Genomic DNA, 27,837 nt, shown 5'->3' with positions numbered 1-27,837 from the left:
CGCGCCCTGGTAAAGGCGCTGGTGCCCTCCTGAGCCAGGAGCACCCACTCCCCCGCCCCGCAGCCCCCAGCCCCTCCCCCGCTACCAGCCACCCACCGGATGACATCATCCTCAAACCTAACCCCGCCCCCCAGTCTCTCCATTGGCCTGCAGCTTCCCCCCCCACACGCCCCATTGGCCGGCTAGCTCTGCCACTTGGAACCCCACCGCCCCCTCCCACCCCCGCGCGGGGGCGGGGCTGAGGGGCTGCCCCGGCGTTTCTCCGGCTCTCATTGGGTGGCGGCACTGTCCGTCAGGGATCTCTTAAAGGGGCCGGTGGGGAGGGGGGAGGGGGCTCCGCCTGCCGGCGCTCGGCGCTGGGGAGGGGGCGGCATGGCGCGGGGCAGCGGCGTCCTGCGGGGCGCGGGGGCAGCGGCGGGCAGCGGCGCCTGAGTGGGCGCGGGGGGAGCGACCCCCTCCATCCCCCTGCAGCCCAGCCCGGCCCGGCCCGGCCCGGCCCGCCGCAGCGTCCGCACCGGCAGTGCAGAGGTAGGGCCGGCGTCCCCGCCCCACCCCGAACACCCTGCCCCTGCCCCGCCGTGTGCCCGGCTCCCCCGCGCCCACACTGCCCCCAGCGCACCTCGGTGCCCCCCTCCCCTCATGCCCGGTGGCTCACCCCTTCTCGGCCCGCACCTCCGGGCACCCGCATCGCGCACAGCCCGGCCCCCTGCAGCCGCTGCTCGTCCGCACCCCCCGGAGCCCCCCAGCCCGGCCTCCCAGTGCCCACCCTGTGCACCTTCCCCCTCCGCGCCCCCACACGGATGGCTCTGCCCGGTCCCTGCACCCACTGCCTGTCCTCCCCAACCCCCACTGCACCTGCCTGCCCCCCAGGCACCTCCATTGCCCACACCACACTGCACCCTGCCAGTGCCCTCTTTGTACCTCTGCACTGCCACCCCATGCACCTCCATCCCATCCTGCCCGAAAGCTCACTGCTGAGCGTTGACTTGAGCCCTGCCCCCCCCACCATGTACCTGCCCTGGACCCCCTCCCTGCACCCTATTGCCCATCCCCCATGATGTATCTGCCTAGGCCTGGGCCCCACCCGTGCACCCCCAACCCATCTGCCTCCCTCCTGCACCTATTGCCCATGCCCTGCAACCCCCATCACACAGGCTTTGCCCCATACCCCCCACAACATCATCCAGTCTATGCTGTTCCTACCCCAGCCCTGATTTTCCCCCCACACCCCAGCCTGGGGTCCCTTCTAGGGGGTGGTGGCTACGCTGTCCCTTGGCTTCCTCCCTTACAGGAGCTTCCCCCCACCAAGTCTGCAGGGCGATGGAGTCTGTGTCTGCAGCTAGGCTGGGAGGAGGGGTCTGGCTTTCAGGGTGCCAGGCAGTATCTCTGTCTTCCCCTCCTCCCCCTCCCCCACAGCCTGGCTGGGGGGGGCGGCTTAGAGCCCCGTGGACCCCCCCACATTCATCTCCTTGTGGGGCTGGCAGGGAGGAGGAAGGGGGGCATCTGTGCTGGGAAGAGGCCTTGGGCCAGGGTGGATTCTTTGCTGGGGGGGATCTTTGCTCCCCAGAAAGGGCCCCAGGCTCAGACCCTGCTCCCTGCCCCCCTTCTCAAAGTCTGCACACATCCCTCTGCCACCTCAGTCAGGTGTGAACAGGTGCAAAGGGGAAGGAGAGCCCCTCCCCTGCTCATGCTTGCTGAGGGTGGAGGGGGGGGCATGTGGACTCAGGCTTGCATGCATTCACACAGCCCTGCACACGCGTGTATGTTGCCCTACACTTGTGCCCACTCACATGCCACAGACCCGCTTGTGCACTGTATCCATGATGTGGGGGTGCATGCGCTGGCATCGGTCCCTTTCCATGTTCTCTGGGACATGCATGGTGCTGTTGTGACACACCATTGGTGCGACACCTGTATGCTGGCATAAGCTGGGAGGCAGTGTTGGCATGATGTGTGTAGGTGGAGTCTCCACACCTTGTGCAACACATGTGCGGCATCACAGACATGCTAGTGTGCTATTGGTGTGATGCGTACACCATGGGTGTGATATCCTTTTGCACATGCTGGGGCACTATTGCTGTGGCACCCTGGTGTATGATTGCTCCGTGGCCCACATGCCAGTGCATGCACTGATACTGTGTTGGTATATGATACATGCTTGTGTCTGGAAGCGGGGAGGGGGGTGTCTGGAAGTCCAAAGCCTTGAGGATCACAGGAGCCAGAGGGGAGGGTCCTGGAGTGATTGTGGTATGGCTGAGGGTGCACAGGCATGTCTGTATGTGTTGGGCCTCTGTGCATGAGGGCACTGGTGTGTTTCTGCATGTGGGGTCATATCTGTAGGTACACAGGGATCTGTGTGTATGTGGAAGGAGACTATCTCCATGAGGATGCAAGGGGCTCAAACCAGCTGTGGTGTGCCCAAGTGTGCCCGCATGTCAGTGACTGTGTGCGTCCCGGCCTGTGTTGGTGCCCAGGCCCCAGTGTGTGGCAGTTGCACATGTTGCTGTTGGGGAGGAATGAGGTATGTGCATCAAGGGCATGCATGTGCAGATGTGCCATGGTCCTAATGCATGTGTGTAAGTTGGCACACAGGACCAAAGTTGACTGGAGCATGTTGCCGTGTGGTTCTGTCCTTCAGCCCCCTGTGAAGTAGGGTGCACCTGAGTGTGTGTGTGTGCGTGCACGTGCGCACACATATGCTTGAGCCCCCATGTCTGTGCGTGTGTGTGCATGTGTGCATGTGTCCCTGCATGTGCACGAGTCCCCAAGTGTTCACTAGGATTTGTACAAGCACCCTTAGGAATCATATGTGTGTGTTTGCACATGTGTGGCTCTGCATACCGTGTGGCATGGGCCCCTGAGGACTTGGGTGCACATGTGTGGTTCTGTGTACCAGGCTCTGCAGTGGTCTGAGGAAACTGTAAACACCTTGGAGTTTGCATGGGTGTGTTGTATGTCTGTGTGAACATGTGTGGCCCTACATGCCACATTGTGCCAGGTCCCAGGTAGCTGTGTGTGTGTGATCACATTTGCTTGCATGTGTGTGATCACATGTTTGCACCTGCATAGGTGGCTTCGTGTGCAGTGTTGTGCAGGGCCCAGGGGAGCTGGGTGTGTTTGTGTGTGTGCACATGTGTTTGCCCATGGCTCCATGCACTGCTTTATTCATGGAACTGGGTGCCTGCATGCCTACCTGTGCATTGGTGTATCCATGTGCAAGAGAGCAAGTGTGCTGCAGCATACAAAGCCCTGAGGCCTTGTGCATACATGTAAATGTGTGCACTGTGCTGTGCAAAGCCGCAGGGAGCTGCTGGGGACTGTGTGTTCACACAAGCACATGCATGTTGTGCAAGACCTGAAGGAGCTGTGCTGGTTCATGCACACGTGTCCTATGTGGCAAGGCTCTGAGGAGCTGGTCCTGGGAGGCTCTGTGTGCACATGTGTGTGCTGGGGTTCCTGGCCTTGTGTTCCATGCAGCCAGCCCCTGTGGAGGCCTGTGGGGCAGAAGCCTCTCTCCTCCACTGCCACCTGCTCTTACCATCCACATCTGTCTGTCTGTCTACCTGGCTCGACCCCCATGTTCTGCCCTCTCCAGTGGTCATGCTCACATGGGTATGCACGGGCATGTGAGGGAACCTTGGGGTCTGTGCACATGTGTATGCACTTGCTGGCATGGCCATGTCTGTGTCTGTCTGAGGCCTTGTTGCTCCAAGGCTCTTGGGCTGGTGGGGCTGGGAGGGGTCTCATTTGGGGGGTGCTGGGAGCTGTATTTGCCTTTTGCTTCATTCCTCAGCCCATCATGGCCCCTAGGGAGGCCCTGAAGTAGCTCCCACCCCATGCATTCTCCCTCCTTGCTCCCCATGTTGAGGGGCACAAGCCCTTGGGGATGGGCCCAGACTTCATGCCACCCCAGAATGAATGGGGGGGGGGAGGGGAGGGGGGAGTCCCAGCATAGGAGTCCGCCCTGGGCATCAGGGAGGGATGGGGGATTGAGCAGGCCACAGGCTCCCAGAGCCCCAGGATCTGGGGCCAGTTCATGGTGGTCCCTGGTTAATGTGGGTTCTTGTAAAGTACTCCTCTTACTCGGAGCTGGGGTAAAACCTAGGCGTCTTGGCTCTTAACCCCAACCCATTTGACCCTACTCCCTATTCCCACCCAGGCCTGAAGACAAACCAGGCGCCCAGCCAGAAGAGAGCCCAGGCATCCAAGCTCTCAGCCTACCCTATCCCTCCTAGCTACAACCCACCAGACCCCCTTCCCCTCCCAAAGCTGGGAGAGAAGCAGGCATGAAGGCTTTCAGACCCCACTCCCCTTCCCCCAGCCCTGCTCCCCTGCACCAACCCACCAGACCGCCCTGCCCAGAGCAGAACCCAAGTGTCCTCCTCCATTTCACACTCTCTCTCTTTTTTCCCCCCTCAACCCCAGCAGATTGGGGTGCTGAGCCCCCGCCCAGACGGGCCGGGCCCCCCACCAGCTTCCCCTGTCCTGCCTGTGCCCGCGGTGCCCCTCAGGGCCCCGCCCTCAACCCAGCCGGCAGGATGATGTGTGAGGTGATGCCTACCATCAGCGAGGACAACCGCCGTGGCTCGGCCTATGGGGCCGACGAGGCCAACTTTGAGCAGCTCATGGTAAACATGCTGACGGAGCGCGAGCGCCTGCTCGAGACCCTGCGTGACACCCAGGACAGCCTGGGCACTGCCCAGCTCCGCCTCCGGGAGCTTGCCCACGAGAAGGAGTCCCTGCAGCGCCAGCTCAACATCGCCCTGCCCCAGGTCAGGAGGAAAGGGCACTGGGAAGGCTGTGGGTCTAGGATATGGGGCACTGGGGGAGCAGGGGGCTGTGGGTTGGGAGTGAGGTGCACTGACTGGGCCAGCTCTGGCTCTGTGTAGCTGTCAGACCTGCCAGGAAGTCGGTGCTGTGCTTCAGCTGCTCCAGTTTGACCAGTTCCCTCCTGGTGACACTGTCACTCCCTCCCCCTCCTCGGGCCCCTCCTCTTCAAGGTGTTTCAGCTGGTTTAGGTGCAGTCCCCTGGGATACAGGTGCAGGGGGTGCCAGGACACCTGGGTTCTTTGTTGGCTCTGGGAGGGGAGTGGGGGCTGGTTGGTGGATTAGAGCAGGGGTTGGGGGTTGGGAGCCAGGATGCCTGGGTTTCCTCCCAGCTCTGGGCAGGGTGGGGATGCATCTGGCTGGCTGGGGGGTTCCCTTGAAGGGTCTCACTGTCTGTATGTCTGCAGGAGTTTGCAGCGCTCACCAAGGAGCTGAACGTATGCCGGGAGCAGCTGCTGGAGCGTGAGGAGGAGATCACAGAGCTCAAGGCCGAGCGGAACAACACCCGGGTGGGTACCTGGCCCTATCCGTCCATCTGTCTAGCTCCATGTCCATTCTGGGTGCTGTGTGGGAGGGGTCTTTGTCCTCAGTGGGGTAGGGAAAGGGAGGGTGTCTGTCCATTCAGGACCTGTCCCATCTGTCTGTGTTTCTCCTGTGGCTTCTGGTGGGGTGAGCAGGGGGTGGGGCACACCTGTCCATTTGTCCATCCATCTATCTGTCCTGTGGCTGTTGCCACAATTCTGGTGGGTATGGTGTGTGTGGTGGCGGGGTGTTCATCTGTCTGTCCTATGTGGAGGGTGGGAGGGTCAGTCTGTCCATCCTGTGGCTGCTGCTGGTATGTTGGATGGGAGCTGGAGGGGGAGTCTGTATGTACCACCCAATCAGCTGTTGCTGGGACAGCTGGGGGGTGTGCGTGCATGCGCACGCATGCCTGGGGAGGGTGGAGGAGGTCTGCCACTGTCTGTCTGTCCTAGGCACTGCTGGAGCACCTGCATTGTCAGCATGTGTCTGTCTGTCTGTCCAGGCTGGGAGGGGGCATGGTGCATGCAGGTGGGGACAGTCTGTCTGTCCATCCATCTGCTACTGCTGAGGCACCTGCAGCAACTGGGTGTGTCTGTAAGAGAGGGGTCTGTCTGTATGTTTGCTGCCCCTTGTGCCCTCTGTCCATCCATAGCTGCTCCTAGGGCACATGATGGGGGGGTGGGGAGGAGGGGGTGTGCATATGTCTTGTGGGGTAGGCCTGGCTAGGAAGAGTCTATTGGTCTCTCTACCCACCTGCCCTGGACACAATCTGGGGGGGGAAGGGGAGGGGGGGTTGTTAGTTGGAAGGGGCTGTTTGTCTGCCTACACCTCACTCCACCTGTCTGTCCATCCATCCACAGCTGCTGCTGAAGGCCCTGGAGTGTGTGCATGAGTGTGTCTGTCTATTCAGGGTCGGGGGTAGGTTTCAGACAAGGAGCCTGAGGTCTGCCTGTCCTCATGCTGTCCATCCTCCCCCCCCCCAATCCCACCCACCATTGCTACTGTTATCTACTGGTGCTTGTGTGGTTGGGGATAGGGGTGGTTGCAGCTGGGGGGGGGGGGGGGGGTCCCTTTCTGTCTGCCCTTTACCCTGTTTGTCCGTCCATCCATCCATCCCCAAAAGCCACTTCATCACCTGCATGCACACACACACACGTGTGTGTGTGTGTGTGTGTTGGAGGGGAGAGGTATCCATCTGTTCACCTGCCTCTTATGCTGTCTGTCTGTCTGTAGCTGCTGCAGAAATACCCTGGGGGTTGGTGGGGGCCTTCCAGCTTGAGGAAGGTGGGGGCGTCTGTCCATCTGTCTGTCTGTCCCCTGGAGCACCCTCTGTGTGTGTGTGTGTGTGATGGGAGAGGTATCTGTCTCTCCTCTCTACCTCTTGTGCTGTGCTGTCTGTAGCTGCTGGAGAAACATGGGGGCTTCTGGTCTGGAGGCATCTGTCCATTTGTCTGTTCCCTGGAGAAGTGTGTGTGTGTGTGTGTGTGTGTGTGTGTGTGTGTGTGTGTGTGTGTGTGAGAAGGGGGAATCTGGCTAAGAGTTGACATGTGGGGCGGGGGGGGCAGGCAGACAGACAAACATGTCTGCCTGTCCATCTATCCTCACATTGCCCATCCGCCCACAGCTGCTGCTGGAGCACCTAGAGTGCCTGGTGTCACGGCATGAGCGGTCGCTGCGCATGACGGTAGTGAAGCGCCAGGCCCAGTCCCCAGCTGGAGTCTCCAGTGAGGTCGAGGTGCTCAAGGCTCTCAAGTCTCTCTTTGAGCACCACAAGGCCCTGGATGAGAAGGTAAGGCTGGGCCCTGCCGAATTGGAGCAGGGGGGATACCCTGAGGGGCTGCATGTGGATGGGGGCTGGGCTGGGCCTCACTAGGGAGGTTCAAGGGTGTGGGATGGGGGGGAGAACTGGTTCTGGGGGGTGTCTTGTAGGGCTGGGCTGGGGAGATGTGGCCAGGGCCTGGTCAGGGGTCTAGTCGGGTCACTATTTGGGGCGGGGGAGCGGGTCTGACTGGGGTTGGCTAGGAGGCCCATGGAGGAGTGGGGGGGGGCTGTCTGGGAGAGACTGGCTGAAGTAGTCAGGGGTCCAGTCAGGTCTGGTTAGGAGGGACTGACTGGGGGAGGGGGTCTGGCTGGGTCTGGCCAGACGGTCTGGTGTGGGAGGGTGGGGTGGGTGTTAGGGAGGGACTGGCTGGGAGACATTGAGGTGGGACCTGATCAGGGACTGGTTGAGGTGTGGTGACTGGCTGGGGCTGGCCAGAGGGTCCCTGCAGGGTGTCTGGTAAGAGGGGGAGCTGTCAGAGAGAGATTGCCTGGGTGGAGAGTCTGGCTTGACCCTGGTCGGGGTTTAGTAGGACCTGGTCAAGAGGGACTGGCTGGAAGGGTGGGTGGCATCTGGCTGAGGCTGGCCAGGGAGTCTGGTCGGGGGATGGGTGTGCTGTCAGGGAGGAACTGGCTAGGAGAGGGGGTCTGGCTGGGCCTGGTCTGGAGGGACTGGCTAGGGTGGTGGATGATGCCTGACTGGGACTGGCCAGGAGGGTCTATGGGGAAGGGGTGCCTGTTGGAGGCACTGGCTAGGGGGTCTGAGTGGGTGCAGCCAGCCTGAGGGTTCTGCTTAAGGATGCAGCCTGGGCTGCGCCATTACAGTGTCCCACAGGGGCCAGGACCAGGTGGTGACCCCTCTCTCCTGCCACACAGGTCCGAGAGCGGCTGCGGGTGGCACTGGAGCGGGTGGCAGTACTGGAGGAGGAGCTGGAGATGTCCAACCAGGAGGTGCGTGGCCCTTAGGCTTGGGGGCTTGGGAAGGCTACCCCCTACCTAAAACCAGGAGAACTGGGGCAGCCCTGAACCAAGGGCACTGCTGTGGGGAAGCTCACAGCATTGGGGGCATTCCCTCTCTGGAGGCACTGCTGAAGAGAAGCTCACAGCATGAGGGGGAGAATCCCCATCTGAGGGCACTGCTGAGGGGAAGCTCATAGCACTTAGGGCACTGCCACAGGAAGTTCACTTCTTTCCCTCCCCTCAGTCCCTGTCCCTGCGGGAACAGCTGGCCCGGCGCCGCTCTGGCCTTGACGACGTGGGGAAGGATGGCGATGCTCCGGTATGTGGGGCAACCCAGGGGGGTGGAAATGGCAGGGCTCTGGGGCTGAGGAGCAAGGGCTTGGGGGCAGGTGAGTGGGTGTATGGGGTAATAGGGCAAATGGGGAGTTGTGGGGTGGAGGGCAGGCAGGGGGTGTTAGGAAGTTGGGGGGCATTTGAGGGGTGTTGGAGTGTCAGTGAAAGGGTATCGGGGGCATGTTCAAGGGTGTTTAGGGGTGGGGGGGCACAGCAGGGCTGTTTGAGGGGAGGTGGAGCCTGTTTGGGGTGTGAAGGGGGGTGTCAGGCCAGTTCAGGGGTGTGCCTGAGTTCTGCCCCCCTCCCTAATTTGCCCACTGACCCCCCCCCCCCCCCTTGCCTCTCCCCACAGGCATCAGTGGTGAATGGGATGGGGGGGCCAGTGGGGCGGGGGAGCCGCGAGGTGGAGCTGGAGGAGGTGTTGGAGCGGCAGCGGGGGGAGCTGGCCCAGCTGCGGGAGCGCCTCAGCCTGCTGTGCCGCCAGCTGGCTGAGCTGGAGGAGGCACTGGCTTCCGCCCACCGTGACCTGGCCAAAGCCCAGGAGAGCAACGCTAAGCTGCAGCGTGACCTCAAGGAGGTGAGGACTCCCCCAGGCCCATCCCCACCTCCCCTTCAAGACCGCCTGGCTTGGCTTCTCCCTCGGCTCCCCACCCAGGGCCTCCCTGCCCTTGCCTGGGCATTGGATCTGGCTTCTTTCCTGCCCAAGCCTGGGTCTGGTCTCCAGTGCATGGTGTTGCCCCCCAATGCATATGTCCATCTGTCTGTCCCTTAGCACAAGTCTGTGGTGTGTTTTGGGGCATTTCATGAGCCCACCACAGCTGCTGTGTGTGTCCATCTGTCCATGGGTCCTGCAGGAGCATGTCCATCTGTGTCTGTCTGTCCAGTCCATGGCAGTGCATGCGTCCATCCATATGTATAAGCATCTGTGTCCTATGGTAAAATGCATCTGTCTGTCCACCTGTAGGGTCTGCAACCCCCACATGTCTGTCTGTGTGTTTGGCAGGGCAGGCGTGTGTATTTGTCAGCCCATATGCCCCTTGGTGTCAGTGGGTATCTGTTGGCGGGTGTCTGTGTGTCTTGTGGGGCTGGCGAGCTAACATGTATGTGTGTGCGCACATCTGTGTGTCCTGTGGTACTGGGGGGGGCAAGGCATGGTGTCTGTCTGACTGTTCATGTTTGTCAGTGTGTGTCCACTGGTGCTGGTACGCATGTGCCTGTCTCATAGAAAAGCTGTGTCCATCTGTCTCATGGTTCCCACGTCCCCCAGCGGCGCTGAATATCTGTCTGCCCCATGGTGGTGCTGCTTGTCCATCTTTTTGTGTCGTCCCCCCACCCCCCAGCATGTTGGCAGGTCTGTCTGCATGTCCATCTGCCCCACAATGGTGCAGCAGGTGCACGTGTCCATCTCTTGGGTGGTTGGCGGGTCCTTCCATGCGTCCTTCCACCTGCCCCACGGCAGTTGGTGGGTCTGTCTGTGCATCTGCCCCACGGCAGTCATTGGGTCCGTCTGTGTGTCCATCTGCCCCACAGTGGCTGGGGTGTCCTTGTGTTTGTCCCCCCCTCCCCATGGTGGATTGGTGGGTCTTTGTGCCTGTCCATCTGCCCCATGGCAGCTGGCGTTTCGTTTGTGCAGGCGCTGGCGCAGCGTGAGGACATGGAGGAGCGCATCACCACACTGGAGAAGCGGTACCTGAGTGCCCAGCGTGAGGCCACTTCCCTGCACGATGCCAATGACAAGCTGGAGAATGAGCTGGCCAGCAAGGACTCCCTCTATCGTCAGGTGAGCACTGCCCTGCCCTCTTCCCATCCTACCCAGTGCTCTAATGTGAAGGGGGAGGTTGGACTCCTGGGTCCCATTCTGGTGTCCCTGGCACAGGGGGTACAAGAGCTTGGAGAAGGATCCTAAGGATGAGGCAAGGAGGTGGCTGAAGTGTGGGGGTACATCAGGGGACTGTGATGGGGTGTTGTATTGGGGTGGGGGGCACATATGGAGTCTCACACCTTCTGTCCCCCCAGGGTGAGGAGATGGAGCGCTCTGTGTGCATGAGGTGGGTGGTGTGTGGGGCACAGGACCGCTATTGGGGGCCATCACAACAGAGTTGGGAGTGTTGTTTGGGTTCCCACACCCTCTGCCCCCTCCTCCCCCACCCCCTGTGAAGGGTAGGGTCTCTGGGAGGGGGCTGAGAGGGGATGAGCAAGGTTGAGAGGCTTTGGTAGGTTTAGGGGCTTCCCTGGGCTCTCATGCCCTCTTCCCTTTCCTCCCCAAGCAAGGAGAAGGGGCACAGTGAAGGGGTCATGACGGGCCCAGGACCCTGAAGTGGGTTTGGGCAGTGAGGGGCTGTGCTGTTACCCTAAAATCTTGGATTGAAGAACTAGAAGGATGTTGAGAGAGAGAATGCTTGAGAAAGAGGTGTTTCCCCCCACCAAGGGAGCTTTATTCAGCAGATAGCATGCTTAGAATTAGAATTGTACTTGTTACCTTCCTAGTGAATTTTGTTCCCTGTCCTGCTTATCTGACAGTCTGGAGCTTTGCTGGGATGTTCAGGGGATGCAGCCTAAAGACACTTTATTCCCCAAATGTTTTAAATATCTTTTGTTACTTGCATATTTATTTTAATGATGACTATTACTACTGATGCTTTATAGCAGGAGTTTCAGTCTCCTGGCCCCATGGGTCATATGAGGGGCGGCAGGGCTGGATTGGGCCCACAGACCATCCTCTTCCACCCACATGGGCACAAGCATGCACACGCACACATGCACACCCCCTCCTGCCCCCAGTCCAGTGTATGTGGGGGGCAAGTTTGAGATCCTCACTGTGGGTACCGTGTGCAGGGCAGATCCCAGGCTGGTCACAGTGGGTGTGTGGGTCAACTCTGAGATCAAGGGGCAGCACCAGGGGCCAGGTGATGGGGCTCTCTGGGCTATGTTTTTGACATCCCTGATACATAAGCTATTTGTATAATTGATTTTTTCATTCTTGGGTGTTTTTTTTCTAAAGCCTTATATTCATTGAATCAGAGAAATCAGGCCTCCAGGGGTCATATACCCAACCCCTTGCCTGAGGTAGGATCAGCCCTATCCAATTGCCCCCTACAAATCCATCTAACTTCTTACAAAGCTACTGTTCCCCCTGACAACACAAGACCTCCTGCTGCAAAATGTTGTTTATATATGCTCAGGAGACACCAAATAGAGGCCATTTGCCTGCTACAGAGGAAGGCAGATCCCACACCCCATTCCTCACCAATCTTATCATGGAGTAAGGTTCCTTCATGACCCCAAACATGGTAATCAGTCTGACCCTGAGAAGAGGGGCAAGACCCTCTAGCAGAGAACAAGCAGGAGGAACTTGCCCTCCTGCTAGCTAGCACAAACCCGGACATAGTGGGGCTCACTGAAACCTGGTGGGATTCAACCCATGATTGGGTGGTAAACATTAAGGGCTACAGACTGTACAGGTGGGATAGAATGGGGAGGAAAGGCACGGGTGTGGCACTCTATGTCAAAGTGCAATACATATCCTCAGCAAACAGCACAGGGTCAGAGGGGCAGACTGAAGTGCTCTGGGTTAGAATACATGGGAGTCATGGGGAAAGGGACTTAATGGTGGGTGTCTACTACAGACCACCCAACCAGGGGGAAGAGCTGGACCGGATATTCTCAGGTCGGCTCACGGAGGCAGTTAGTCAAGGGACATGGTCATCATGGGTGACCTAAACTACCCGAACAACTGCTGGGAGGAGCAGTCAGCCAGGTCTGACTACTCATGTAGGTTCCTATCCGAGATACAGGACCTCCACCTAACCCAAGAGGTGCACAGTCCCACCAGGGGAAATGCCTTGCTGGATCTGGTCCTGGCCACAGGTGACAACCTGGTGAGGGGACTGCGGGTTCTCGACCACCTGGGCGATAGTGATCATCGCCTACTGGAATTCATCATCCAGCGGAGGGTGTCAAAGGCCTGCAGCAAGGCAGTAGCCCTTGACTTCAGGAGGGCTGATTTCAATGAGTTTAGAAGATTAGTTGGAGAGGCACTGAGGTCGCAAAGGGTAGGAGAGTTGGGAGTCCAAGACTAGTGGTCATTTCTTAAGGAGATGATCCTCTGAGCCCAAAGGATGACAGTCCCAACACGAATCAAAGGGGGCAAGAGTGTTCAAAAGCCCCCATGACTTACCAAAGGCATTCAGGAACATCTGAAAGCTAAAAACAAGGTGTACACCTGGTGGAAGGGGGGGCTATCACCAAGGAGGATTATACCTCTGTTGCTTGAGACTGTAGGGGGGGTTGTTAAGAAAGCAAAGGCAGAGACAGACTAGGATTAGCGACCAGGATCAAAGATAACAAGAAGTCCTTTTTTAAATACATAGGGAGTAAAAAGAAGACACCGGGTAAAGTGGGGCCCCTGCAGGACACGCTTGGCAATCTGGTAGTTGCACCAGATGATAAAGCTGACCTCTTTAACAAATTCTTTGCCTCCATTTTTCTGAGAAGGGACCGGGACATTCCCCCCCCCACCCCAGGATTCCAGACGGACTCAGGAGAGGCACAGCCAGGCCTAGGGTCAGAGAACCTAGTTAGGGAACTTCTGGTGTGGCTGGACGTGTTTAAATCAGCAGGTCCAGATGATCTCCACCCCAGAGTGCTGTGGGAATTGGCAGGGGTCATTGCAGGACTCCTGGCATGGCTTTATGAGTGCTCGTGGTGCTCTGGCCAGCTGCCAGAGGACTGGAAAAGGGCCAGTGTGGTCCCCATTTTCAAAAAAGGGAGGAAGGAGGACCCAGATAACTATAAGCCCATTAGTCTTACCTCAGTCCTGGGGAAGCTCTTTGAGAAAATTATCCAGGAGCACATTTGCGAGGGACCAGCAGGGGAGATTATGCTTAGGGGCAACCAACGTGAGTTTGTTAGGAGCAGGTCCTGTCAGACCAACCTGGTTGCCTTTTACGACCAGGTCACAAAATCCTTGGACGCAGGTGTCGTGGTAGACGTAGTCTTTCTGGACTTGAGGAAGGCTTTTGACACTGTCTCTCACTCCATTCTCATTAAAAATTAGGCAACTGTGGCATTGATGCCTACACAGTCAGATGGGTTGCAAATTGGCTAGAGGGCCGCACCCAGAGAGTGGTGGTGGACAAGTCATCTTCAACCTGGAGGGATGTGGTCAGTGGAGTCCCCCAGGGTTCAGTCCTCAGGCCCGCACTGTTCAACATCTTCATCAGCGACTTGGATGAGGGGGTGAAAAGCACCTTGTTCAAATTTGCAGATGACACTGAGATGTAGGGAGAGGTGGGCATGATAGAAGGGAGGGACAGGCTACAACTAGATCTGGACAGGTTACAGGGGTGGGCAGATGAGAATAGGATGGGATTCAATACTGACAAGTGCAGGGTACTGCACCTAGGGAGAAAGTACCAGCAGCATACCTATAGGCTGGAGAACTCCCTTCTCATCAGCACAGAAGCAGAAAAGGATCTTGGAGTCATTATTGATTCCGAGATGAACGTGGGCCGACAGTGTGAGGACGTGGTCAGTAAGGCAAACCGCACCTTGTCATGCATCCACACATGCAACACAAGCAGGTGCAAGGAGGTGATCCTCCCCCTCTATGCGACACTGGTCAGGCCACAGTTGGAGTACTGCGTCCAGTTCTGGGTGCCGCACTTCAGGAGGGATGTGAACAGCATTGAGAGGGTCCAGAGGAAGGCCACTCGCACGGTTAGGGGGCAGCAGGGCAGGCCCTACGAAGAGAGGCTATGGGACCTGAACCTGTTCAGCCTCCACAAGAGAAGGCTGAGAGGGGATCTGGTGGCTGTCTATAAACTTACCAGGTGGGACCTGCTGGGAATGGAGAGTCCCTGTTCCCCCGAGCACTACCAGGAGTAACTAGGAATAATGGCCACAAGTTGATTGAGAGTAGGTTCAGGTTAGACATCAGGAGGCACTACTTAACAGTTAGGGTGGCTAGGATCTGGAACCAACTTCCTAGGGAAGTAGTGCTCGCTCCTACCCTGGGGGTCTTCAAAAGAATTCTAGATAATCACCTAGCTGGGGTCATTTGACCCCAGCATTCTCTTTTGCCCATGGCAGTGAGTCGGACTTGATGATCTGCTCAGGTCCCTTCCGACCCTGCCAACTTTGAAACTATGAAACTCTGGCTTTGGCCCCAGCAGGAGCTTTGGTTGCAGCCCACATCTAGTGTCTTCAAGGAAGGCTTAAAAACACCCTGACACACAGCAGAAAAGGGGGGTGGGGGCAATCAGCAAAGCCCAGAAGCCTGGGAAATCCAGAGCACAGGCATAGCTACACCTAGGTTGTCCCTGACGAGTGGCTGTCCAGTCTCTCCTTGAACCTCTCCAGTGATGGGGAGTGCACAGCTCCCCTAGGCAGTCTAGTCCACTGCCTCACTGCTCTAATATTGAAGATGTTTTTCCAGATATCAAGGACACATATGCTTGCACCCCTTTCTTACCACCCTTCCTCTTTCTGCACATCCTCATAGTTCTGTCCTTGACAAATGACAAGATCCCAGGAAAGCAGGGCCCTCCACAGTTCTCCTGGTCTAACCTCCTGCCAGAGTTCACAGCAGTGGTTCTCAACCTTTTAAAACTCAAGATGCCCCTCAATAGACTCAAGGCTCCTGCATAAAACACTGGCTCTGAGCTGATGCTCATTTTTTGTGTCGAGAAGAATGATAGAACAATTCTTCCACTGCAAAGAACTCAGGCTGCAAACAGGACAGCCCATTTTTGACACTCTGGATTCCTGTTTGAAATCTCTGGGGTTGGTCTTGTGATAGTATTTGCATACTTCACAGTGCTAACACATCCTTGCACCCTTGAGAGGATCTCAAGGTGCCTGAGAATCTCTGGTGTATGCCTTGACAACATTTGCAGCTGGCTTATCCTTAACTAGACAGTTGGCTATCAAGTGCCTCCCAGGGGTGAACACTATCAATTCTTAGGGTTATGATGTGGAATCTCACACCCTCTGCCCCCTGCCCAGTGAGCAGAGGTGGACACCATGGTGGTTTTGTGGGGAGGGTGGGCCCTCACCCCCCCCCCCCCAGCCACTTCCTACTCCCAGAACAAGGAGAAGGGGCTCAGTGAGTGGGGGGAGGAGGAGCTGTGGCAGGATTAGGCCCCTGTAATGGTTTTGGGAGAGGCTGCATGGGCTCTCACACCTTATGCCCCACTCCCAAAGTGAGGAGGGTGGTGGGTTTGGGGCCATGTGAGCTCTTACCCTCTGCCTCCCAAGAGTGAGGAGAAGGGGCGCAGTGCAGGGCTGTGGCAGAGTCACGACCATGTGGGAGGGTGTGCTGAGGATGGACCACACAGGCTCTCACATGCCCTGCCCTCCCCAGAGCGAGGAGAAGGGACGCCAGCTTCAGGAATGGCTGGAGGATGCCAAGGCGAAGCTGCAGCAGACCCTGCAGAAGGCTGAGACACTGCCCGAGATTGAGGCCCAACTGGCCCAGCGTGTGGCTGCCCTCACCAAGGTGCTGGGGAGCAGGGAGGGGCTGGAGTGGAGGGGAAGGGGCAGGGCTGGGGATGCAGAAGGAAGGTGTCAGGGTCCAGCAGGTGACAAGGGTGGGGAGCTGGGCCCAGAGGTAGCAGGGGGTGGGACGAGAGTGCCAGGCTGACATCCGTCCATCTGTCCATCCAGGCTGAGGAACGACATGGGAACTTTGAGGAACGGCTGCGACAGCTGGAAGCACAGCTGGAGGAGAAGAACCAGGAGCTCCAGCGGGTATGGGGGAGCTGCAGTAGAGGTCTTGGTGGAGGGGTGGGGTACAAGGCGCCTAGCATTGATGGAAGGAGTCATGGTTCTGTGGAGGGGGGGACCCCTGGTTTGGGAGGGGGCAGAGGTCAGGGGAGAAGGGCTGGTGGCCCAGGGGTTCCCCATCCCTGTCTATAGGGACATGTGGCTGTCTGGAGATGCCTCCTCCTGCAGCACTGGGGGTGCAGGGAGGCTGCTGGGACTTAAGGGGTGTTCCTGGCCTGGATGTCTGCCCAAGTGGGGTGGGTCCTACAACCATGGAGGCAGGGTGCTGGCGTGTCAAGGAGGGGACCCTGTGACATCCCCCACCCCCTTTAGGCACGCCAGAGGGAGAAGATGAACGACGAGCACAACAAGCGGCTCTCGGAGACAGTGGACAAGCTGCTCTCGGAGTCCAATGAGCGCCTGCAGCTGCATCTCAAGGAGCGCATGGGGGCCCTGGAGGAGAAGGTGGGGCTGTGGGTCAGGCATGAGGTGCATCAGCAGGACTATGGGGGCAGGGGCTGTGGGTTGGGCATGAGGGGGACTGCAGGGCTGTGCCACGGTCCCCCCCATCTCCTCCTGTCCCCCCAGAACTCGCTGAGTGAGGAAATTGCCAACATGAAGAAGCTGCAGGATGAGCTGCTTTTGAACAAGGTTGTTGGGGGAGGGGCAGAGGGCAGGGGAATGGCAGTCAGGGTGTCTATGGCATTGGGGTCTTAGCTGGGTGACACTTGGGGGTGGAGGCTTGCCGGATTCTGGCTGACTGGGGTGTGATGGAACAGACTAGGCCGAGTGGTCTGGGGGAAGGGTCTGGCACGTTGGTTCACCATGAGGTTGCAGGGGGGAAACAGGCCACAGCCAGCTCTTGGGCGGGGGGGCAGCTGGCCTTGAAGGGCTGGGTCAGGGACCCAGGAGCCTGGGTGGTGTTAGTGGGGTATGTTGGGATCTCCCCTGGGGGGAGGGGCTGGGGGAGGGTCTAGGAGGTTTCACTGATGCTCCCCTCCTCCCCCACAGGAGCAGCTGCTGACAGAGATGGAGCGGATGCAGATGGAAATTGATCAACTCCGAGGCCGCCCTGTGTCCACCTACTCTAGGTAACTACCCTGTGTGAGGACCACCCCCCCGTGGAGAGCCCTAGCATCCCAAGCCTTCCCAGGGCCTCTCCAGATGCGCCATTTGGGTCCAGTGCCCCCCAGCCCTGAGCTGCCTTGGCTGTGTTGGGGGTGGTCCTACAGGCAGGCAGGGGATCCCTATGCTGTGGGGACCTGGGCAGTAGTGGAAGGGGTGGTTTGGGAGAGCGGGGGCTGTACAGAGGCTCCCCTCACTCCCCCACTGCCCCCCCCAGGTCCCTGCCGGGCAGTGCCCTGGAACTGCGGTACTCTCAGGCACCCAGCAGCTCCCACCTGGACCCCTACAGTGGCTCCGGTGCCCCCCGCAGGCACCGCAAGGGCCGCTGGGCCCCCAAGGATGAGGCCACCAAGGTGAGGGGGTTGGGGGCTGGGCCTGGCTGGGGGGTCCTGAGCTGGGGAGCTCTGCTTGTAACTGAGTTGGGGGTGGGGGGTGTCCAGCCTGGTGCGGGGCAGGGCTGCAGGAGGAAGGTCTCTGGCTGTGTGGTGGGGGTGGGGATGGGCTGGGAGAGTGATAGGGGGTGTCCAGCTATTGTTGACTGCTTTCTCTCCCCTTGCCCCTGGACCTGCCCCTTGACTGGCGAGTTACCCAGTGGCCTGCAGGGCAGGGGCCTCAGGCCAGGTGGGAGCATGTGGGCAGGATTGTGGTGGGGGCGTCTCCTGCCCATCCCAGAGGGGCTAACCTAATGGGGGTCAGCCAAGGGTTTGGCCCCCGAAGAGTTGGTGGGGGAGATATGGAGACCTTTGGGTTCTCTGCTCCCCCCCTTCCCCCTCCCCGGTGTCTGGGGTTAGAGCTCTGTCTCACTCACATTATGTATCGTCTCTGCGCACCCCCAGGTGCAGGAGTGGGAGCGGGCACAGCAGGGGGGACCCCTGGCCCAGCCGTCCTTTGAGGGGGCCCTGGAGGGCTCGGATGAAGATGAGCATGACCCCCTCTTTGGCTCGGCCGACCTACTCTCGCCCAGCGGGCAGACAGACGTGCAGACCCTCGCCTTCATGCTGCAGGAGCAGCTTGAGGCCATCAACAAAGAGATCAAGTGAGAGGCCTCGGGACCCCCTGAAGCCCCCTGGGATTCTCTAAACCCCTGAGCCCCCCAAACCTCTGATCCCTCCTCCTCTGAACCCCCCCCACCCTGATCCTTCCTCAAACCCCTCAAGGACCCTATGATCCCCTCCTTTAACTCCCCTGGGGCCCCCAAACCCCCTGATCCCTCCCCCAGGGCCCCTAGGACCTCCCAAACACCTTGTTTCTTCCCCCAGGGACTGCCTGGGAGCCCCCAAATGCCCTGCACCTGCCCCCCAGGACCAGCTGGGACCCCTGAACAATCAGCCCCTCTTGGCCCCCTCTCCCAAGGTGCTCTGATGTCTTGAAGCCTCCCAGAACACCTTTAACTTAACCAGATCTTGCCCCCCCCCCCCCCCCCCAGCCCCTGGAGCCCCCAGAAACACCCAGCCCCCCAGGAAATCCCTGTGCTGCCAGTATCCCACAGAGGGTACTTGTGTTCCCTCCAGGACCCCTCACACTGCCCATGGCTCCTAGCACCCCAGAAACAGCTGGGGGTCCTTGTTCCCCCCACACACTCCCTGGGGTTGCATGCTCTTGGGGAACCCCCCAGCACTCATGGGGGCACCAGACCCCTGGACCCTTACCCCTCTCCTACTGCTGACGGCACCTCCCATAGGCTGATCCAGGAGGAGAAGGAGTGCACAGAGCTGCGTGCGGAGGAGCTGGAGAGTCGTGTGGGTCCCTCGGCGCTGGATGGGTCGCTGGGCCGGTACCGGGCCAGCAGCTCCATCCCCCCCTCAGTCACCAGTTCCACGCTGGCCAGCCCCTCGCCCCCCAGCAGTGGGCACTCGACCCCCCGCCTGGTACCCCACAGCCCCGCCCGCGAGGGAGACAAGGCGGTGAGCTCCCACCCCATGTGGCAAGTGTCCCCTGGATGGTGCTCCCCACCACAGGGGGAGCTACGAGCTTCCTTTGGACAGTGCCAGTGCTTCCTTACCTGGTGCTGTGAGCTTCCCTCAAGCAGTGCCCCAGCCCCTGCCAGTGTTGTGGGCTTCCATGGACAGTGCCCCGGCTTCCTTGCCTGCTCTTGTGAGCTTACCTAGACAGTGCCCTGCCATCACAGAGCACTGCAAGCTTCCCCCAAACAGTGGCCCTATCCTCCTGCCACATGGGGATGTAAGCCCCCTGCAGACAGTGTCACCACTTCCTTATCTGGTGCTGCAAGCTTCCTCCAAACAGTGTCCCAACCCTAGCTGTACAGTGCCAATTCTCCCACTGTGCTGCATAGGGAGCTTCCCCTAGACAGTGCTCCCACCATCCTGCCCTACAGCACTGCAAGCTTCTCCACAGCATTGCAAGCTTCTCCATGGCAGTGCCCCCAGCTGGGGATTCTCCCAGTTCTGCAAGCTGCCTTGTAAGAGTGCCCTGTGCTCACCAGGTTGGTCCCCTCCCTCAGAATCACATGGCCAAAGAGGAGCCCCGTGGGGCAGAGGAGAAGGCGTTGGTGCCCTGTGAGACGCCTCCCCCCACCACTCCCCGTGCCGCCCGCCTGGAACGTATGACCCAAGCCCTGGCCCTGCAGGCTGGAGCCCTTGAGGACGGCAGGGACCTGCGGGCAGGGTGAGTGGGGGGGGAGGGGGGGAGCTGTGACCCTAGGGGGCAGAGTGCAGGAGGGGGGCAGAGACCAGAGCAGGGGATGGGGATGGGTTTGGAAGAGGGGATCTGGGGTGGGTTGGGAGCAGCTCTGGGTCCATGGGGGCTGCAGTGCTTGGGTGAGTGTGGAAAGCCAGGGGTGTGGAGGGGCTGGTGTAATTGGGGGAGGTGTCTAGGGCGTGTTCTAACCCCTGCCATCCCCTCACCTGCTCCAGGCTGGGCCTTGACAGTGCCAACAGCAGCCAGGATCCTCTGCACAAATCCACCAAGAAGAAAAGCATCAAGTCGTCCATTGGGCGCCTCTTTGGCAAGAAAGAGAAGGGGCGGATGGGACCGCTAGGCCGTGACTCCCCCTCCCTTGGTACAGGACCTAGGCATCCAGGCTTCCAGCCCCACTATACCTGACCTTTATTTCACCTCCCAGCACTGGTGTAGAACCCAGACATCAGGCTCCCAACCCCCACCAGACCCCATTTCCCCTCTCAGCATTGGATAAAACCCAGGTATCTGGGCTCCCAGCTCCTTCCACTTGAACCCACTGGACCTGACGCCCCACCCAGAGCAGGGGAGAAAACCCAGGTATCCTGGTTACCACCACCTCTCACCCTGTTCTAACCCACCAGACCTTCCTCCACCCCCCCCACCCCCAATCCCAGAGCTGGGATAGACCCCAGGCTTCAGGCGCAGTGCAGCACAGGAGCGTGTTGGGTGTGGGGGTGTCTCACCTGTCTTTCTCTGCCCTTCCCCTCCCCCACCCCCCCAAGCTGGGACCCCTTCAGATGAGTTGTCCCCTGCAGACCCCCTGGGGCTCTCCAAGCTGACGGGGCCCGTGGACAAGGATCGGCGCAACAAGAGGAAGTGAGTGGGGAGGGATGGGGGGAAGGAGTTTAGGGGAGATCTGGGTCATTGGGGGGCACTGTCTTGTGGGGAGGGGAAGAGGCAGATGTTGGGGTCCCAGTTTGCTCTGATCCCCCCCTCCTCCAAATTTTCTTCTTCCCAACCCCAGGCATGAGCTGTTGGAGGAGGCCTGTCGGCAGGGACTGCCCTTTGCTGCCTGGGATGGCCCCACTGTGGTATCCTGGCTCGAGGTGACTCTGCTCTAGGGAGGCACAGGACTGGGGACCCAGATGTCTAGGTCACATTGGGGAGGGGGACTCAGGTGTCTCATTGGTTGGAATGGGCCCAGAGCCCCCCTGCCTCTAGGGGCTGCATGCAGAGCTGCTGGGGCTTAGAACCCAGGTGTCCAGGATGGGGTTGAGGTTTAGGACCCAGGTGTCTGGGATGGGAGGGGGAACCAGGAACTGGCCCATTACACATCCCAGCTGAGGTGTACTGGGCTTATGAGTCTTGCCAGGGATGGGGTAAGTAGAACCCAGGTGTCCTGGGGAAGAGTGCCTGGCATTGGATGCCCCCGGGTGGGGATGGGGCATGAGGGAAAAGACAAACCCAGGTGTCCTGGAAGAACTAGGAGAGAGGGCAGGGGGAGGCCTGGAGTAGAACCCAGGCACTTGGCAGGAAGTACAGGTGACTGGCACTGGAAACCCAGAGACAAGGTGAAGCATGAGGGAGTAGAAGTCAGGAGTCCTGGAGCAAGTGTATGTGCATGTGTGGTGGTGGTAGTGGTGGGACCCAGGAATCCTGGAGGAAGTTGAGAGGGAGGGGGCTTGTCTGGAACCCAGGCGTTCGGACACACTGACCCCTGCACCCCCTTCTCCTGTGGCGTGGACAGCTGTGGGTCGGGATGCCGGCATGGTACGTGGCAGCCTGCCGAGCCAATGTGAAGAGTGGGGCCATCATGGCCAACCTGTCGGACACCGAGATCCAGCGGGAGATTGGCATCAGCAACCCCCTGCACCGCCTTAAGCTACGCTTGGCCATCCAGGAGATGGTGTCACTCACCAGCCCCTCAGCCCCTGCCACCTCTCGCACGGTGAGACCCCCGCCACCACCCTGGGCTCTGTCAGTCAGTGCCTTGGCCCCTCAGCCCTCCGTCCTTCCCCAGCAAGGCACTGGTTTTGGCCCCCCAGGCAGCAGAGTCTAGGTCTCCTCAGCCAGCATCTTGGTCTCCCTCATAGCCAGACACCTCCCCTGTCCAGCACCTCAAATCCTCCTTACAGCTGAGGCCTGGGCCCCCACAGCCAACACATCGACACCCCCCCCCCCGACCCTGTCCCCCAGACAGGGCCCTGGTCCCTCAGATACCACTCCCCCCACACACAGCCAGTCCTGCCCTGCAGACCTCCCTCCCCCTTCAGCCACTGCCCTGGCCCCCCGTAGATGCTCCTCAGGCAGTGCCTTGGCCTCCCAGGCCCCCTCCACTGTACCTTGGCCCCTGAACCACCTCCCCCACAGCTAGTGCCTCAGACCCCACCCCAGCCAGTTCTTCAGCCCTCTTGGCCCCCTAGACCCCAGTCCAATCTGGCCTGTACCTCAAGACCTTCCCCACAGCCAATCCTCCTGTCCCCCCACAACCCCACAGGGGCTGAAACAGCTGGGAGCACCGGCCCCCCCCCCCCGGGCACGCAGCCAGCTCCTGCCCCCAGCCCCATCCTGCTGGGGCTGAGGCAGCCATCTCACAGCACAATCTCTTCTTCCTGCTCGCCCGACACCCTCGGGACCTGCCTTGTTACTCCCCACCCCTATCCAGTCCACGGGCAATGTGTGGATGACGCATGAGGAGATGGAGTCACTCACAGCCACAACAAAGCCAGTGAGTGTGAACACCCCTGTGCATTGCATGAGGGCACTGTGAGAGGCTTGGCATGACTAGTGCAGGGCAGGTGGGGAACTGGCTTAGCTGATGCTGTGGTGGGTGGGAAGGGTGTGTTGTGGGCCTAGGGTGCGCCCCTGTGCACCCTACTTCTGGCTGGGTCTTGGGGGTCCTAACTGCGCTCTCCCCCTTCCTTCCTGCCTGCCCACCCACCAGGAGACCAAGGAAATCAGCTGGGAGCAGGTAGGGGGTGGTGCACATAGGCGTGTGCTTGCATGGAGGGGTGGGGAGTCTTGCACACCTGTATGTGTGCAAGAAGGTAGGCTTGCACACGTGTAGCGCACTTGTGTTCCTGTCCAGCCGATCCCAGCTCAGGGCTTTACAGAGTATCCTGCTGTCCCTGTTGAAGGGGTGGTTGTGGGGGAAAGAAATCCACTCTCCCTGTTTTGGGGGGGATGACACAGATGGATGAGGGGGTTGCAGTGCATTGTGGGTATCAGATGTTGCCCGTCCCTCTTCTGTTGAAGGTGTGGAGTGAATGGTGGGGGTCCAAGAATGGTGAGGTGACTGACCATAGGGTATATGTGGCATGAAGTCAAAGGTCACTGAGTCAGAGGTCAAGGGTTGCAGCCAGAGGGGCACAGTCTGAAAGGTGAAGAGGTCACAGTAGAGGTCAAAGTTCATTGCCAGCTTTTTGGGGGTATTTGGGGTGGGAGGTGCAAGCGGGGGGTTACATTGTGGGAGGGGCAGAGTTGTAGGGAGGTTGAGTTGGATCCTGGATGACAGGTCAGGGGTTGTAAGTAATGCAGTCCTGCCCCCTGCTTTCCTGGCAGATCCTGGCCTATGGGGACATGAACCACGAGTGGGTAGGCAATGAGTGGCTGCCGAGCCTGGGGCTGCCCCAGTACCGCAGCTACTTCATGGAGTCGCTGGTTGACGCCCGCATGCTCGACCACCTCAACAAGAAGGAGCTGCGCGGCCAGCTCAAGATGGTGGACAGCTTCCACAGGTATTGCCAGGACCCTCCTGTGCCCCCCCACTAGGCAGAGCTCCCAGAGGGATCCCCTGTACACCAAACCACAGGGATCCCCCCACCCCAGGGCAGCTCCTGGTACCCCCAGACCACAGATTTTCCATGCACACACCCCCGTTCCCATCTCCCCAGGACACAGCTCTCATGGGGATCCCCAGCACCCCAAGCCCACAGAGATTCCCCCTGCTATGCCCAGACCACAGGGATCCCTCTCCCCAGAGCACAACTCCCACAGGTACTATGGAGACCCCCCCAGCCTACAGGGACCCTCCCCTCAGCACAGCTCCCACAGGGACCCCCTGGTCCCTCCAGACCATGGGGACTTCCCCCACTCCTGCTTAAGGCAGTGGTACCACAGGGACCACTCTGGTACCCCCAGAGATCCCTTTCCTGGGGCCCAGCTCCTACAGGGACCCCCCTGGTACTTCTAAGCCATAGGAATCCCCACTCCCCCAGAGCATGGCTTTCACAGGTACCACAGGGGACCCTGCCCCCAGGCATACCTCCTATGGGAACCACCCAATACCTCCCAGTATCTGCCTTCCTCAGGGACCTCCCACACAGCCACAGCTCCCACAGGGATCCCCCACTACCCCAGACTACAGGGATCTCCCTATCAGGACACAGTTCCCACGGGTCCCCTCCCCCCTGGAGATCCCTGAGCCACAGATTCCGCGCCCCCCCCCCCCCCCCATAGGGCACAGGCTTCATAGATACCATCCCGAGAAATCCTGTGCCACATAAGGACCCCCAAAGGGAGTACAGGTCCCATGGGGATGTCCTAGGTAACACCCTGCCCCTCCAGAGCACAGTTCCCATGGGGGTACCCAGGGGGACCTCATGGTACCTAAGTCACAGGGATTCTCCCCCTGCTTCCCCAGGCACAGATTCAGTGGGTTCTGACCCCATGGAGACCCAATCTCATGGCCCCCCCCAACCCCACAGGAAGTCCCAAAGGGGGCACAGTTTCCTCACACCCCACAGGGACCCCCCCCCAAACCAGGGACCCTCCATGGGTGTCTATGGGTAACCTGACTCAAAGGATTCTAGATTGGGGCTCCTCCACATGGGGCACAGCTTCCTCAAGGGCACCCCAGGATTAAGAGTGTAGTCCAGGCAGCCCATCCCCCACCCTGACCACATCCCATCTCCCCCACACCCTCAGAGTGAGCCTGCACTATGGGATTATGTGTCTGAAACGACTCAACTATGACCGCAAGGACCTGGAACGCAGGCGGGAAGAGAGTCAGAATCAGATCAAAGGTACCATAGGGCTGCGGGTTGGGAGTGAGGTGCACCAGCAGAGCTGGCGGGGGGTAAGAGGCTGCAGGTTGGGAGTGAGGTGTACCGGCAGAGCTTAGAGGTGAGCAGGAGGCTGCGGGTCAGGAGTGCGGGGTACCAGGAAGGCTAAGGGGTGAGGCACAAGGGGCCCTGTAGTAGGCACTGGTGACACTGTCTCTCCTCCCCGCCAGACGTGATGGTGTGGTCCAACGAGCGGGTGATGTGCTGGCTGCAGCTGATTGGGCTGAAGGAGTTTGCCAACAACTTGGCAGAGAGTGGGGTGCACGGCGCGCTGCTGGCTCTCGATGACACTTTTGACTGCAGCGACCTGGCCCTGCTGCTGCAGATCCCCACCCAGAACACCCAGGTGGGAGTGGCAGAGGGCAGAGGCTGGCAGAAGTCATGGGTTGGGGGGGGCAGGAGCACAGGAGGGGGGCTGATGAGAGGGGTCTGAGATGAGGGAGGAGTCCAGGGGCTGGGAGCAGGCGCAAAGGCTCATGGGGAATGGACTATCAGACTGGGTGAGGGGCTGTAAGCTCTGACCCCCGCCCCCCCCCATGTGCCTCCTCAGGCTCGGCAAATCCTGGAGAAGGAATTCACTAACCTCATCACCATGGGAACTGAGCGGCGGCTGGATGAGGTGAGGACCCCATTTGCCCCCCGCACATCAGTTACTCCCTTCCCCCCAATGCCACCCCAGCCCCTATGTGCATCCCTGTCCCTCAATACAGCCCCTCGTTATGCCTGACCTCCAGGAGTGACCTTTGCCCCCTGCTCCTCCTTTCTGACTTTTTTCCTCCTACCCCAAGGCACCACCTGACCTTTGACCTGCCCCCCCACAGCATGTTGGTACCTCCCCCCACCCATGCAGTACCAGGTACCCTATGGCTGGCTGTGACTTTTGCCCCCCTCCCCCCAGGACAGCACCAAGACGTTCAGCCGGTCACCCTCGTGGCGCAAGATGTTCCGGGAGAAGGACCTGCGGGGGGTGAGCCCCGACTCCGCTGAGATGCTGCCCCCCAACTTCCGCAGCGCCGCCATCGCCTCACCCAGCGCCCAGCTGCGCAAGGTGCAGCCTGAAGGTAGGCATGGCACCATCCCAGGGAAGCTTGTGGCCCTCAGGGGGTGGGGCATTGTTTTGGGGAACCTCATAATCCTGGGGGGTAGAGGTGTACCTGGCTCTGGAGCTCCCACCATGGGGGTATGGGACACTGTCTTGAGGAAGCTCACAGCCCTGGGGGCACCCTCTTGGAATAGCTCAGAGCACAGGACCAGAGGGGGGGGGCCACTGTCCCAAAGGGGAGCTCACAACACCTGTGGGAAGTCTGGCCAGGGCACTGTCCTGGGAAAGCTCAGCTCCAGAGATCTTCTGCCCATCTAGACAGCCTTGCTTGGAGGGGTGTGGTAGTGTGTGTGTGGGGGGGAAGCGACATGGACGGGACAATGTGACCTCTGACCTTTCCTGTCCATCTCCCCCAGGAAACTCCTTGTCCAGCCAACGAGGGGACAGCGTCTCAGTGCGAACCTACTCGTGCTAGTGCCCACCTGAGGGGTGAGTCAGGAGAGTGGCCCACCCTGGGGGCTGCTGAGAGTCGGGAGAGCGGCCCGCCCCAGGGGCTGCTGGGAGATGGAACCTGCCTGCACTGGTGGCTTCTGGGAGGTGGGGGATACTATCTGCTTCAGGGGCTTCTGGGAGCTAGAGAAGAGCCACCTACCCCAGGGGCTTCTGGGAAGGGAGCAGTTTGCCCTGGGGTTGCTGGGGTCTGGGAGGCTCTGGCCACCTCAGAGGCTGCTGCGAGTGGATCCATGGTGTTTCTGGGATGCTGGGAGCTTGGGGGACAGGGTGCTCCCCACCTCAGAGGCTGCTGGGTCTTGGGGATAGAGGAGGACCACCCAAGGGCTGACATAAGTACCTCATCCCCTCCACCCCCCACCCTGTTGTTCTTCCACAGACACCTCAACATGGATGGATGGATGGATGGATGGACATAGCCACCGCCGGAGGAAGTGCGGGGCCTGACCCTCACCCTGCCATGGAGGGGGCGGGGGGCCTATGCCTGAGCCCCTCCCTGAGAGCCTTTCCCGCCCCTGCCCAGAGGAGGCGTGGCCGCTGCTGTGTGCATGTGTGGGGAGAGGGGAACGCATCAGACCCCCCACCCCCCCACCCCGGCTGGCCCCCCCCCCACCAGCCTAATGGACACTGAGGAGGGGTTGGGGGCAGTTATGTGTGTGAGGGTACATGTATGTGTGTATGACCCCCCCCTCAGAGAGGGGGAGGGGCTGGGGGTGCCCCCCATGTGTCTGTCTGTCTCTGTCTGTCTGGGGTTTATTTATTTTCTCATTTAGTCAGTAGGGGGCACAAGAATGTGAATGAAATGGCCCCTCCCTCCATGCCAGCCCCCCCCTCCTTCCAACCTCCTAATGGCACAGAAAGGGTCAACCCTGTGCTGGTGTTTTGCTGCTACAGGGGGCACAGTGCAACCCCCCCCAATGTCCCTGTGCCCCCCCCACACACACACACTCTGCCAAGCTGTGCCAATCCCCCTTCCCCATTACCCCAGACAGGGGCAGAGTGACTCACCCCCCCATCCCACCACAGTCCATATTGGCCACTATGGGGTCAGTTTTTGGGGATATAAGATCCCTTTCTCCATCTCCCTGTCTGGGGGGATGACGCCAAGGAAGGGCTGCAGGGGATGGGGGCCTGCCCATGCTCCTAGAATGGGGGGCGCTGGGCAAGGGGGCTCCCCCTAAGGGCCATGTGCTGAGGGTCTTAGCCTGGGATTTGGGGTCTGGGGGGGGGGGA

At 59.9% G+C, this 27,837-nt stretch overlaps 1 protein-coding gene across 6 annotated transcripts; it reads left to right on the top strand.

Moving 5' to 3' along the window:
* The first annotated feature begins 393 nt into the window (after positions 1-393).
* PPFIA3 (PTPRF interacting protein alpha 3) lies at positions 394-27,837 on the top strand. 6 transcript variants are annotated; one of them, XM_059728181.1, is made up of 30 exons: positions 395-528; positions 4,429-4,772; positions 5,235-5,336; positions 6,974-7,138; positions 8,044-8,118; positions 8,372-8,446; positions 8,813-9,037; positions 10,094-10,240; positions 15,824-15,958; positions 16,126-16,209; positions 16,558-16,689; positions 16,813-16,875; positions 17,236-17,315; positions 17,567-17,702; positions 18,186-18,385; positions 19,031-19,253; positions 19,793-19,974; positions 20,223-20,368; positions 20,772-20,865; positions 21,014-21,095; positions 21,737-21,937; positions 22,655-22,717; positions 22,934-22,960; positions 23,551-23,726; positions 24,916-25,013; positions 25,223-25,398; positions 25,603-25,671; positions 25,951-26,113; positions 26,511-26,583; positions 26,984-27,837. In XM_059728181.1, exons 2-29 carry the CDS (start codon positions 4,539-4,541, stop codon positions 26,567-26,569), a joined length of 3,612 nt encoding a protein of 1,203 aa, XP_059584164.1. In that variant the 5' UTR covers positions 395-528; positions 4,429-4,538; the 3' UTR covers positions 26,570-26,583; positions 26,984-27,837. The 6 variants fall into 6 exon arrangements, with proteins under 6 accessions (XP_059584167.1, XP_059584164.1, XP_059584168.1 ...); XM_059728185.1 differs by having other exon boundaries at positions 4,426-4,772; positions 19,031-19,088; positions 19,811-19,974; XM_059728182.1 differs by having other exon boundaries at positions 4,426-4,772; positions 19,811-19,974.

This window comes from Alligator mississippiensis, chromosome 5 (genome assembly GCF_030867095.1).
Source record: "Alligator mississippiensis isolate rAllMis1 chromosome 5, rAllMis1, whole genome shotgun sequence".
Lineage (NCBI taxonomy): Eukaryota > Metazoa > Chordata > Crocodylia > Alligatoridae > Alligator > Alligator mississippiensis.
This window is presented reverse-complemented; position numbering and strand designations above follow the sequence as displayed.